Source organism: Colias croceus, chromosome 23 (genome assembly GCF_905220415.1).
Source record: "Colias croceus chromosome 23, ilColCroc2.1".
NCBI lineage: Eukaryota > Metazoa > Arthropoda > Insecta > Lepidoptera > Pieridae > Colias > Colias croceus.
Window position 1 is genome coordinate 5,605,794 of NC_059559.1, and position 15,000 is coordinate 5,620,793.

The 15,000-nt window shown below is 36.5% G+C and overlaps 1 protein-coding gene across 1 annotated transcript; it reads right to left on the bottom strand.

Moving 5' to 3' along the window:
• Positions 1-4,753: 4,753 nt before the first annotated feature.
• On the bottom strand, positions 4,754-13,202 carry LOC123702589 (phosphatase and actin regulator 4A-like). Its single transcript, XM_045650361.1, is given in 6 exon segments — positions 4,754-5,589; positions 6,993-7,228; positions 8,052-8,119; positions 9,866-10,659; positions 11,479-11,637; positions 12,549-13,202. Coding segments are annotated over 6 exon segments (2,115 nt in total). The 5' UTR covers positions 12,792-13,202; the 3' UTR covers positions 4,754-4,974.
• Positions 13,203-15,000: the final 1,798 nt, after the last annotated feature.

A 15,000-nucleotide genomic window follows, 5' to 3' on the forward strand; every position in this document is an offset into this window, starting at 1 on the left:
ACAATTAAGTGCTTACTTTATAAACGTATGTTTATAAAGTAAGCAAAATTCTAAACAAAAAATAATAATTATCAAAACATAAATCTCCTCTATGAGCAAAATCTTAAACATTATAATAACAAAAAACATAAAAATCGCCTATTAAAACTTTAAATAGATAAAACCATATCACTCATATTTTGTGCTGAAATGCCATTCATTTCCAAAACAGTATTATTAAAACTTACAAGGCTTCAAAGAATGGCTTATAATATCTTGGGATGAGGTTTTTATTAACCAAATCCATGATATCCTTTTTCTTTTTTTCGGCTAATCCAGGTTTCCGAGTATAAGCTTTTTTCAATTCAATATTGGTATTGTTACTTATCTTCTTATTCTTCTTCAAAACGATGGCCTTCTTGAACTGTACGTCGGCATACGAATCTTTAAAAAATATGGCATTAGGGTCCTCTTTTTTAACTTGTATTACCTTTATTCCTGAAAACTTCACTGCGTTATTATCTTCATCTTTTACCAGCGCATAGTTCATCAGGTTGCATACATTTTTCCAGTCATTTATATCACAGAAACTCAATTCATTCACATGGAAAGGCTCCCCTTTTTTTCTGGCAGCTTTTATGGCACCAATAAATGCGTCAGGGGTATACATAGGACCTGATCTTAACTGACGTTTTACTTCTCTTTCTATTTGAGAATGGGCTGAATCGCCTTCATTCTGTGTGTGACCCTTGATTAAATATTTATGTGTCACTGACTTGAGATTTGGCAAAGTCTGTACAGCATATAGGTACATCGCTATCATAAACTTGTTTTTTTGCTGGCCAGCACAGTTATCTGAGTAGAAGACAACATCCAGATCTTTGGCCGTTTCTGAAACTTTCATCAGATATTTGAATACACAAGTGCCGATTTCGTTTACGCCTCTGTTAGCGTTTGATTCATCCCATACGAAACATTCAGCATTGTTAGTCTGAATATTATAAATTGTCAAGTTAAGTACATTCAGTTTTGACTTATAGTAAACAACTGAAATTTCACCCTTAGGGCATTGAAAGACTGCTTGAAGATCGTAAACAGCAACTAAAATATTTTTGTTATTCTTGTCGTTTGCCTTCTCAATTCGTGACAATTGCTTTTCTCTTAGATGCATCTCATAGATTTCTTTTCCTAACTCCTTCTCTTCAGCTGTACTATTTTTATTTACTTCGCATATATCGCACAAGTCTTTTTTTGGAATAAAGAATGAAATGTTAAATTCTTGTGTAAATATGCGATAGAACATCAAGTATGTTGCAAAACGGGTATTTTGGGATTTACATTGTTCAACATAGTCCCTATGGAGATCTGTAATAGCTTTGCTACCATCGATGTAATGTCTTTTCGAGTTAGCACGAATGTAGTGCGATTCAATTTTTGGTATTGACTCAATAAACACTCTTACACCATCTTTTATATTTTCATCCACTTTGTTGTGATTTTGATGACACCCACGATTATCTTTCATTAATGAAATGTTAGTATCTTTATTTTTTTTCTTTAAAGCCGTCTCTATAGGGCGATTATTAATCCCCAAAGTGTTCTTAAAAAACAGTTTACATACTCTAATCTTCACTCCAGAAACAGTCAAAAAGAAAGCATTATTATTATCACGATTTAATGCTATGGTTCCGTCCGGATTAACTTTAACGTATCGATGTTTAGGGACGACTACTTCGATATTGTTTGCGATGAAAGACCATTGCTTTTCAATCTCGCCTAAATCCCAGTATTCTTTTAAAAGTTGTTGTCTTTGCTCCTCAGTGATATTAGATCCACATTTAAATGTACATGTTTCTTTGCAAGATGGTTTTAGTTTACGTTCCGGTATAATTTTATTAGTTTTTGTTGATTTGTATGATTTTCCACAGTTTCTTAGTCGCTTCGCAATATTTTTTTTCCATAATAATTCTCTTTTGGGCCTTTTTTTACCTTTTTTAGTAGGGGTATTATCTGGTTCATTTGACTCTACTTGCGTGGTGCTAACATTTTCGACGGCAGGTGGTTCATTTTCTGATATTAGCAGGTCCTGTTGATTTACGGTATGAAATACAATTTCATGCTCATCTGTTGGGGTCACATTCAGGTCTATAGCATTGAGTACTGTGCTTACAGTAGCTGCACTAGAATGAAAAACGTCTTGATCCTTTCGAAAGTCGATGTTGGTATAGACGTCATTGTTGTCGTCAGATTCTGAAGAGCTCACACGTGCTGGTTTCATAATTTCATAGTTGGGGTCTTTTACGGAATCATCACTATCTAAAAAAAAACCAAAAAAAATCTATTAAACTTTCAATTATCTATAAGTCAGTAAATAAATGTAAGATACAGTTATCGAGTACCCACAATAATATGAGTTTTATTAAATTTATACCTTCGTAGAAAGACGGACCACTGCTTGATGAACTACTGCTACTTGAGGAACTACTGGTGCTACTACTAGTTGATTCACAACGGCGACGATTAGTGACCATTGAGTCTTCTTTGTCTAAAACAATATCAAAATGATAAATATTATGATAACTACCATAATGTTTTCCACGCTTCACTTTACCATCTATAAGCCTCACACGAAACACACGAAAAGACGGGCGTCGAATAACATTACATACAATAAAATTAACTAATTATGTTACTTACATTCGGCAACTGCTGCAGCGCTGCAACCAGTCACCTCCTCATTTCGGTTGCTTTCATAGTTAGTTTCCATTGGAAAAGTTGAATCGCCTTGCTCGATATTATTGTTGTCGCTTTCATTTTCATGTATTTCCATTTGAGAAATGGAATTGCTTTGTTCTCCGTCATTATTTTCTTTTGTTGCTAATAAAACTAAGTATTTGGACCGCGTCCCCATCTGAAAAAATAAGTCTTAATAGTATTTTCTTTTAGTGCTTACAACGTGATAAATCATTATGTATTGCATTGAAATAAGAAACATATCTATAAAAACGGAACAACAGTAAATGACCATCACTCATTTCTTGTAATAAAAAACCATTCATCATCAACAATGTTACACCTTATGATATCACAATTCAAAAATGTTATTATTTCAACAACAACGTGATATCAGATTTTATAAAAAGTTGCATTTGAAACATTTTTTCAAGAAAACCGAGTTATATTGCTTTACCACAGTATAATAACAAAAAATATCACTGAATTTAAAGATATGTTTGCAATAAAACTGTGGTACACTCGTGATATCACGTTTTTGCAGAAAACTAACTTGTCACAGTGTTGAAAACAGAGTACTATGTGAAAGGGACAACGCGATAACGCAACGTACCACTGTAGTGACGTCCTTTTCGCTCATGGTCTCGCTGTCCTTCACTTTTAAAACACCACGTTTTTGCACAAAATAAAGTTGAATACGGCGGTTTCGATTATCAAATAAAATAAAAAAAAACATTTTGCGAAATATCACGTTTTTCTCGCAAAGAGGCGAAATGTAAAGTATTTATAACTAAAATATAACTACCTACAAACATACTACATAGCCGTATCGAGCACTCTTATGGTGGCCATATACGCTACGAGAAATTGTTACGATCAGACTGTACATTTCGAACGGTGCAGTTTATCGTAGCTGGCATACAAGCTATACACGCTACGAGAAATCGTTGCGATCAGACGGTACAAAGCGGCGCCGAGGCACACGGGTCAGTGATGGCTTCGACGGACGACGGTTTAGCAATTATTGGATTAATATTCGCCTTGAAGGAAAAAAAAGTGAAGCGGAAAAATCGTAGCATCTGGTGTAAAGAATGGCTAATGAAAAGAAGAGTTCATTCTCATGTGAATTTGTTGGCGGAATTAAAGCTATCCCGCGTCCCGATACTCCTTAATGGCCAACAAATACCTTATGCTAACACGGCGAAATACCTCGGTATGACGCTTGACGCTAAGCTACGCTGGAAGGCTCACGTCAAGAAGAAGCGAGAAGAATTAGGCTTGCGCTATAAGAAATTGTATTGGCTTCTTGGAAGATACTCCCAGTTGTCGATACATAATAAGCTACTCATATATAAACAAGTCCTAATGCCAGTATGGACGTATGGTATTCAGCTGTGGGGCTGTACCAAAAAAAGCAACATTGACATTATACAACGTTTCCAAAATAAAGTACTGAGAGACATTGTAAATGCTCCATGGTACATCCGTAATGGTGACCTCCACCGTGACCTAAAAGTGGACACCGTGGACAAAATTGTTCAAAAACATGCAGAAGCTCATCAACATCGACTTCATCATCACGTGAATGTTGAGGCTATCCAGCTCCTTGACACCACGGACCTAGTGCGAAGACTAAAAAGGACTAAACCTTTTGAGTTAGTGTAGTGATAAGTGAAAAGTGAACAGTGACAATTATCTGTATACCAAAGCACACGAGCAAAGTGACTTACTTCCCCTTAACAGACACTAAGCAAGTGACAATGGACACTCTCTTAGAATAAGTTATTTAGAAATTTAGGTTAACATAAAATTACTTATTAGTCTTGTAGGCTAGATTGTAATTTGTATAAGGTGCTATTTTAATTAGCAACCTTATTTAATTAAAAAAAAAAAAAAAAAAAAAATTAAAGCTTTTTCCAAAAGACTGGCATAATTTTCTAAGAATGGATCATGATACGTACTTACATCTACTGAATTTGGTAGCACCAATTATCGAGAAGCAAGACACTATTATGAGAAATGCTATTCCACCCCACGACAGGCTTGTAGCTACTTTGAGGTTTTTATCAACAGGAAGAAATTATGAAGATTTGAAATTCTCTAGCATCATTTCATCTCAAGCCTTGGGTCGCATAATACCGGAAACCTGCGAAGCAATATATAAGGTTCTCCGCAAAGACTATTTTAAGGTAAGAAATAAAAAACTACTAATTACTTAGTATGTAATGTTTATTAATTTGTACTTATAATGATGGTTTAACATTAAGTAAAATTAGACAAAAAAGTAGCCGCTGTATTTTGCATTTGTTGGGACTGATCTTGTTGAGAAGTTTGCATTATTGGGGTTTGGAGAATTGACTGCAGGGAGCCTGGATGTGTTTGGTAATCATAATTTGAATTCTGATACGGTACTGAGCTAGGATTGTTTCCAACAGGGCTGGGAGTATGTGCAGCGGGGCTGGGAACGTTGTAACCATAATTATTAAAACGCACACTGGTTGAATCCATCACTTGGTGTGAAATAGTCAAATTTTCCATCTCTGCCAGAAATAATGTTTCGTTAATTATTTTTTCGGCCAAAATACGTTGATGTTTTGTAAGGTCTCTCAGCTTAGCTGCGACGTTTGCTCCATAAATATCAAATCGATCATTAGTAATTGCAGGCCTTTTGAAATGGTTTTTAACAGTCTGTAAAACTTCAGTAGTTAGGTTTTCATTTGCATTCTTTTTTGGCCGACTCCTATTAAACTGACTTTGACTGTGACTCTGTGACTGTGAAGTTGTTTGTGTGGCTGAAGGTGACTGTGGAGTTGACTGCGTGGCTGGAGGTGATTGTGGAGTTGACTGGGCGGCTGGAGATGCTTCACTTTCAATTTCCTGAAACAATTAATATTTTAATTAATTTACAGTTCCCACGCTCGGAAGAAGAATGGAAGGATGTGGCCGAAGTGTTCGAAAAGAGATGGAACTTTCCGCACTGTCTAGGCGCGATGGATGGAAAGCATATAGCAGTTTTTCTTCCTGATGGATGTGGCTCAGAGTATTTCAACTATAAAAACCATCATAGCATGGTGTTATTGGCAATCGTTGATGGAAATTATCGATTTATTTTATGTGATTTTGGAACAAATGGAAGAATTTCAGATGGTGGCGTACTCACAAACACTAAGTTTTTTGAAAAACTTGATAATAATCAGTTGTGTATTCCAACCGACACAGTTGTCGCAAATAGCACTAGAAAGTTGCCTTATGTATTTGTGGCGGACGATGCGTTTCCACTTAGAACAGATTTAATTAAGCCATTTAGACAAGCAGACTTAGACCACAAATAAAACCAGAATTCTAAATTACCGCGTATCACGAGCAAGGCGCATTGTCGAAAATGCGTTTGGGATCTTGGCATCTCGATTTAGAATTTTTCACACAAAAATTAGTATTGATCCGAAAAGAATAGAGTCTGTCGTGATGGCCAGTTGTGCTTTACATAATTATTTAATGAGGACTTCAGGAAGTTCTTACTGTCAACAAGAATGCTTCGACGTAGAAAATGTTGATGCAGGGTCAATAACGCAAGGATATAATACAATGAATTCAGCGATAGTTAATTTGCAACGAAGAAATCTTGGTAATACTTCGATTGCCGCAAAAAAAGTCAGAGAAGAGTACATGGAATATTTTGCAAGCGAAGGCAGCGTTCCGTGGCAAAATAATTTTATACGTTAACTCTTTGAGAATAAACGATTTGATAAAAAAGTTATTTACTTTTATTTATTCTTTATTCATGTAATAATATAAATAACTATGGAGCATTCTCAATATGGCCGGATTTACTTATTATACCTATTCACATTATTCACATAACCATAATAGTGCTATTCTACTCTGCTAAAACTTAACCTAAATTACACCGGTATAATCACGCGCTCAAACTATAATAACAATAATATTCACGACGTTCGTTCGCGCAATCGTAACTATCTTCACACTGTAAAGCCAGGCTTTTTTCGCCATAAAAATTGCTATAGAATTCTATAGATAGGTATGTAGCTACTTCGACGAAATTTCATACGTTAGAAGAGATAAGCGCAAAGCCCGGTAAAAGCCCACGAGTGCAAGCGAGAAAACTATATGTCACTCAAAACGACACCGCAATGTTTATAATCCATCTAACTTAGATTGTAATCTCAACATACAAAGTACGACCTTATTTAGATAGCAAAAAGGATGAAATTAAAAAGTTTTAGCGTGAGGCATATATTGTATGTATGTATGTAACTTACCTCGTTGTCTGTTGATTCGTCGTCCATATTAGAGCGTGAACGTCTTGGTTCTTCTTGGTCATCCAAAAACAGCAACATAGAATAATACCATAGTTTTGGTTTTTACACTTCTTGGGTTCCTGCTCCTGATTTTTTTGAATCAGCGATCTTCTTACGCTCTTCTTTATAAGTAGAGCAAATGATTTGGTAATGGTGATGGATAAGAATAACTGGTGGCTGGAGAAGACGGACGTTTACTTATAATAATTTGAGCAGGTGATCTGTATTCATGTTATTCCAGGATCCATTACTGGATTCATCCATATATTGAAAGAAACATAAATTGTAGAGTTTTTATAGCCGCACGAGAACTACAACATGATGATAAGATTTTTTTATCTTTCTAACGAAGAGATACGCGCGTTACGCGACGCAAAAGCGACCAACTATATAACGTGTAGGATACCGGTAGCGTAATATGGGAGCACGGGCCTTCGAGATCTTGTCGAGATCAAACGTCGGTATCATAACGATTGACAATGTCAAAGAATAATTTGTTTTGACAATATTCGAATGTGTTGCAAAGAAATGATTTTCCAAATCCATGAAATCTATAATTTATTTATTTTTCATATATCTACGGAATTGAAATAATGATATTATTAATTTACATAAAAATGCATTACTACAAGGCTACTAACATAGTATAAATATTTTGACGCATTACGGAAAGTTTTGTGAAGAATAAAAATTATAAACAAATATGTATCCATTGTATATTTCCATCAAATTAGGGAGAGGTATTAAGCGACATCATTTTCATTGCTGAAGACGGGTCTATACATTCGTTTGTCGATAATTACCGACATTGTACAGACTGCGGAATAATTCTAGATATGAGTGTACTTGATATTTTAAATAGGTAGTGCAGGCTCCTATAACTGTCTCCAGTCGCAAGAAATCGCAATGTTAATGCCAATCTTATTTTTGGAGGTATTGCATCTCGCCAATATGTATTCTTTTTTGCAATAATTGGCGATATTTTTTGAAATATATATTCGAAATCACTAGATGACATACGCACAAAGTTATTGAATTCCCCTGTTGGTTCTGCAACAAGGTCGCTTAACAGATTGTCCATGGTTTGCCTGAAAACGGTAAAAAAATTTAAGAGCCCCTCTTAGCTGTTGATCAACGTTTTTTTCACTTATAAAATCAATTCAGTGTTGAGAAGTGTGTAAGTAACTGTTAAAAGCATATACAGACGCTCCGATTTGGTTGGTGCCAACCATATTGGAACCGACATGGCAACCATTCCAACATTGCTACAGATTGTCCGACGGTTGGCCTTCCAGCTGTCAGTTGACCATAGAGTAATATAATATATGCAGTTGACCTGTGCAGTTAGTTGACTTTGCAAGAAGTAGTGAACGGACGTCTTGCCTCATGCCACCGGTATTATCGAAAAATGCTAAAATAGCGTTGGTTGCAGCAACTATTGTTGCTACAGCACCGCTACAAAAGGAACAAAGGAAAAAACGAAGAGAATGGGCTAAATTCTACATACTATAGAAATAGAGAAAATTACAGTCATATGCGGCTCCTTAAGGAATTGGATGATGAAGATTTCCGAACATATCTTCGAATGACTCCAGAATCATTCGGTGAAATATTAAATCTTTTGAAAGAATATATAGCGAAAACCGATACAGTAATGAGGCGAGCTGTAACTGCCGAAGAAAGATTAGTGGCTACTTTAAAATATCTCGCGTCAGGAAGAGAATATAATGATCTTAAATTAAGCACATGTATATCACCACAACTACTGTCTGAGATAATACCAGAGACCTGCGAAGCTATCATTAGAGTACTCAACGATTACCTAAAGGTCAATAAAACACACAATAAAACAACTTTAATATATAAAAAAATAGTTTATTTATTTTTATAAAGTAATAGTATACATAGTATAAAACAAAGTGTCTTTCCCTGTCTCTATGTCCCTATGTATGCTTATATATTAAACAAGTGATAACTGCGTTAAAAACAACCGACTTCAAACTTGCACTTGCAAAATTTACAAATACCTACACACAAAAATGCTCATAAAATAAAAACTACTGGGCCTATCCGAATAAAATTTTTATGGGACCAATTCGACACCATCCCGCATTGAACAAAAAAAGAATCACGTAAATCGGTTCAGAAACCTCGGAGTAATCGGTGTACATACATAAAAAAAAAAAATATACCGGCCGAATTGATAACCTCCTCCTTTTTTTTGAAGTCGGTTAAAAAAAAAACTACGCAACGGATTTTGACGTGGTTTTTTATCAAACTCAAATTCTTCTTCTTTTTCTCTTAAATAATGGCTCCTAAAAGTCAAACTCAAACATTTATTTATTCAATTAGACTTCTTCAAGAAGAACTTTGGAAACGTCATATTTTTAACATTTACCACCGATTCGGAAAGCAGTATCTATGGAGAAAAACCGGCAAGAAACTCCATAGTTGCTCTTTTTATAGATAGAGCGATTCAGGAAGGTTTTAGTATATAATTTATTAGGTTTTAGACAAAGCGGGCGGAAAGCTAGTAAAAATTAAAATGGAAAAGTACGAATATCACTTCGAAAAATTACTTTTTAAAAATCAAATATTTTTTTAACTCCTTCCCCTTTCCTCTGACTACCTGTTGTTGATTGCTGCTAATGTAATTAATTAATGAATTGGAATCTAATTGGATTGTTGGCAAATCATAGATTATTTGTGAAGACGAGTCATCCGATGTAAGCTGAGAGGACACTGCGTGTTGGTATGATGATGGTGGAAGCTGAGGTAATGTTGATGACGTTGATGGCTGACTGAGTTGAAGTGATTGTGATGTATGTGAGTACTTATGTGATGGTGATGGCTGACGATGCTGTGGGGATGGTGATGGTGATGGTGCAATTGGTGACGGCTGGTGATGCTGAGGTGATGGTGATGGTGATGGTGCAATTGGTGACGGCTGGTGATGCTGAGGTGATGGTGATGGTGATGGTGCAAATGGTGACGGCTGGTGATGCTGTGGTAATGGTGATGGTGATGGTGCATATGGCGACGGCTGGTGATGCTGTGGTGATGGTGATGGTGATGGTGCAAATGGTGACGGCTGGTGATGCTGTGGTGATGGTGATGGTGCATATGGTGACGGCTGGTGATGCTGTGGTAATGGTGATGGTGATGGTGCATATGGCGACGGCTGGTGATGCTGTGGTGATGGTGATGGTGATGGTGCAAATGGTGACGGCTGGTGATGCTGTGGTGATGGTGATGGTTTATATGGTGACGGCTGGTGATGCTGAGGTGATGGTGTTGGTGATGGTGCATATGTTTGTGGCACCTGCTGCTGGTACGCGTACCCCTGACCTAAATATTGTACTGATCTTCTTTTTACATTTATTGATGTTTCAAAAGTAAGGACTCCTAGTTTTGCATAGAACAATGTTTCTCCTATTAATTTTTCGGCAAGGCATCTTTGTACTTTTGGGAGCTCCTTGAGCTGAGAACTCACGGAGTTCCCGAAAGCATCAGCTGATGTGCCGTCGCCAGATATTAATATTTTAGCAGACTCTAGTAATTCCGACTGTTTCTTTAAAATGTCATTTTGCTTTCTTCTCGTAACGCGTTCTCTTTTTGTTGCAGGTTCCTGAAACAGAAAATGACTGGTTACAAATAGCTAAAGACTTTGAAATAAAATGGCAATTTAATCATTGCTTGGGTGCTATTGACGGCAAACATGTTATTATCGAGAAGCCGCCAAAATCGGGTACACTGTACTATAATTATAAGGGAACTTTTAGCATAGTCCTGCTTGGTATTGTGAATGCAAATTACGAGTTTATTTATGTAAATATAGGTTCTAATGGCAGTATTTCTGATGGTGGAGTATTCAAACATACAACTTTTCATGAAAAAATGAAATCGAACCAACTAAATTTACCATCACCTTCTATTTTACCGCAATCAAATGTTATCGCCCCATATTGTTTTGTGGCAGATAATGCATTTGCCATTAATGAAAATCTTTTAAAACCATATCCAAGAATAAATTTGACACATGATCAAAGAATTTTCAATTATAGACTCTCCAGAGCAAGAAGAATTGTAGAAAATGCATTTGGTATTTTAGCTGAACGTTTTAGAGTATTAAAAAGACCAATTCAAATTAATGTTCATAATGTACCCAAAGTTGTAATGGCTTCATGCACACTGCACAATTATTTAAGAAAAAAGTCATCAAACTATATAACAAGAAATTGTGTTGATACCGAGGATACTGAAACATGTACTTTTCGGCCAGGAGACTGGAGATTAAATGACAACTCAGTAGGCCTTAACAGAACAGAAAGGCAACGTACTGCAGATGGTAATTCTGTTAGACAAATATTCACTGAATATTTTAACAATCAGGGCCGGGTACATTTTCAAGAAAGAATGATTAATACTCTGAATATTTAAAGCTTACCTCATCATTATGTGACTGGGAAGAATTCGTCTCCATATTATCAATGACCTCTGTCATCGGCGTGATTTTTTCATCCAAGAATAAGAGGTGTTCATAGTACCATAATGATGGCGTATGCACCTCATCGCTTCCAGCGCCACTAGTCTTGCTAGCTTCCACCTAAAATATGTAAAATATCCAAATTTATTGTTTACTGAAACCCATAGTTGTTTTATTTCTTCAATAAAGTACATAGAATATATTATAATGATTTTTTTACTTGTTAAGTATTGTCAAAACATGTCTTGATTTACCACTATGTATACTTGCTAGTCTTGCTACATCAAGACATGTTTTGATATCACGCAGCCGTATATCACTTCATATATTTTCTCTTGTCATTTAGACTGTAGAAGCCAGTCTAGGGAATGGGTGAAATCCTTTAGCAATCATGTCATCCATACTATATCCATACTAATATGCTAATGCGAAAGTAACTCTGTCTGTCTGTCTGTTACTCAATCACGCCTAAACTACTGAGCCAATTTGCATGAAATTTGGTATGGAAATATTTTGATACCCGAGAAAGGACATAGGCTACCTTTTATTGCGAAATATGTACCACGGGCGGAGCCGGGGCGGACCTCTAGTAATATTATAAATGCTAAAGTAACTCTGTCTGTCTGTCTGTCTGTCTGTTACTCAATCACGCCTAAACTACTGAACCAATTTTCATGAAATTTGGTATGGAGATATTTTAATACCCGAGAAAGGACATAGGCTACTTTTTATCCCGGGAAAATGACGCAATCCCGGAAATCCCACGGGAACGGGAACTATGCGGGTTTTTCTTTGACTGCGCGGGCGAAGCCGCGGGCGGAAACCTAGTCTACATAATATTATTTAGATGTGCTATTTATTTATTAAATAGGTTTGATATTTATTAAATACTTTTTAGTGAATCAAAGTTGCTACATTTCAATTATATGTCATCGAGATCAGACAAAAATGCTCATAAATGAAAAACATAAATTATAAAACACATTATTTATTTATATACATAACAGGATATTTGACTTGAATTTGCTTACCTTTTTTCGCTCCCTCCTATAGGATGTACGCATATTGTCCAACTTATTTTTTAAGGTTTTTAATGTAGCCCCACTGTCAATTTTTTTTAATACTTCTAACATAATAAAATACGCTTGGTTTCGAGCATCTCTATTTGCGTAATCTTTGTTAGTTAAATCCCACAAACAGGGAAAGTCTTTATATAGTTCCAGTAATTTTATTATTATATCACGCTCGGTGACTGAAACTCCCTCGGCGTTCATGTTAACGTACACCGGCGGCGTTGCGAATGCGAATGAGTCAATTACCTATAATTCTCTATGGAATGAGCCGATTTGGTCGGAACAAAGCTTCCAAACGTTCCAATTTGGTTGGATCGGATAGGAAGTTGTTTTGGTCGGGATCGCCGGCACATCCGACCACGTCAAACCAATATTAATAATAATTATGTCGGACCGACCGCTCTCTTCACTTTCCGATTTGGTCGTGGTCGGATGGTTGGCACCAACCAAATCGGAGCGTCTGTATATGCTTTTACTAATGTCAAAACTTAAGAAACGTCCGACCGTGTTTTAAATCTATTTGAGATACATCATGGCGAATATTATTGTCAAACAGCTGTTGTCAGTAGTTGCAAAGAATAAAGTTATATTAGTGTTTTTTATTATTTTTGTAATAAAATGGATATAAATGATACCTTGATCGACGATTTTACCAATTCGTAATAATTTTAGTATTCGTAGGCGACAAAGAAAAAATATAAACAGAGGGTGAATACTCTAGACCTCGACGAAGAGGAATTCCGTTCGAGATATCGATTCGGGAAGCATAACATGCAACAAATCATTAATTTGGTTCGGGATGATCTTCGCATGGACACTCGAGGGGGCGGTATTTCAGTGGAACTGCAAGTGATGGCAGTTATTCGATATTGGGGCCGGCATGAGGTAGATGTGACTTTTGTGATCTAGTTTTGGATATACAGTGGATATACACAATAGAAAAGTCTGTATAACGATCTACTACATTACAGATCCAAGAAGATTGTGCTGACATTCACAGAATGAGTCAACAGACACTTTCCCGTTTGTCCCGAAATGTTGCTATTGTTCTGCTTCTAAAAAGTGCTTCTAAAAGTTCGCGTTATATTAATATGCCGTCGAACTCAACCGAGGAAGCCAACGCAATAAGGAAATTTGGCCCTATGTGGGATGAAGCGCAATTGGTGCAATAGATTGCACTCATATTAAGAGTGGAGAGGTACGCAAAGTGAGTGGAGAGGCTGGACAGTATTACGTTAATAGGAAGGGACATTACTCCATTAACACTCAAGTATGTACATTGTATAATAACATTTTAGTTTGATCATACTGTATTTAAAGTAATTAATTTTCATTGTTATGTGTGTTTTATGTTATATTAATTATTAATTATAAAGTGGGTACTTGGAGATACTTTATAAAAATGTAATTTCACTTGATAATAAAGAGTTAAACACAACATGGTGTCAGTTGTGAACAAATAAGATATTGTTCATTAAAAGAGTTTATAAGTGTATTTTGAGGACATGGCGACGAGTGATAGAGATTTAAGTTGCGTCAATAATGCGATACAACAGCCAGCGGCAATGTCAAGTAAGGGCAATATGTTGGAGAACTGGCGTGATTGGAAAAAGTGCTTTGATTGGTATTTAATTGCATCTGGAAGAGAAAATGTGAACGTGAGAAGTGTGCTTTATTTTTACATTCAATTGGTAAATGTGGACGTGAAATATATGAAGAACTCGATTTTCAAAGTAGTGAGATTAACAAATATGACGTATTATGTTCGAAGTTTCAAGAACGTTTAGACCCGAAGAAGAATATAAATTACGAGCGTCATTTGTTTTTCGAGTGTTATCAAAACGCAGATGAATCTTTCGAGTGTTATATTGCACGCTTAAAAATACAAAGTAAAGTGTGTTCATTTGGAGAGCTGAGGGATAGCCTTATCTAACTAACTAACTATCTAACGCTGTTAATACGAGGAATACGAGATGCACAATTGCACAGTTAAGGGAGCGACTTTTAAGAAAATAGGATTTGGAATTGAGTGTCGCAGAATCGTGGTGTCGAGCGGCGGAGGCTGCGTGACATCAAGCGGGCCGAGTCGACGCGCCCGCGCCGGCTGCTAGGTAGGCAGTGAGCCGCTGCTGCCGCACCCGCAACCGGACAATCCGTGGGAAGTGCTAGCCGCTGACATCTTTCAGATTAAAAATAAATATTTCATTTTGGTCGTAGACTATAACTATTCGAAATACGTGGAGGTCGCTTCACTGAGAGATATTACGTCAGGTTCGGTAATTAAACAGTTGAAGGATATGTTCTCTCGTCACGGTATTCCGATGCGGTTAATTTCAGACAATGGCCTACAGTTTAAATCGGGAGAGTTTAAGAATTTCAGCGAGGCTTGGGGATTTCGACACGTAACGAG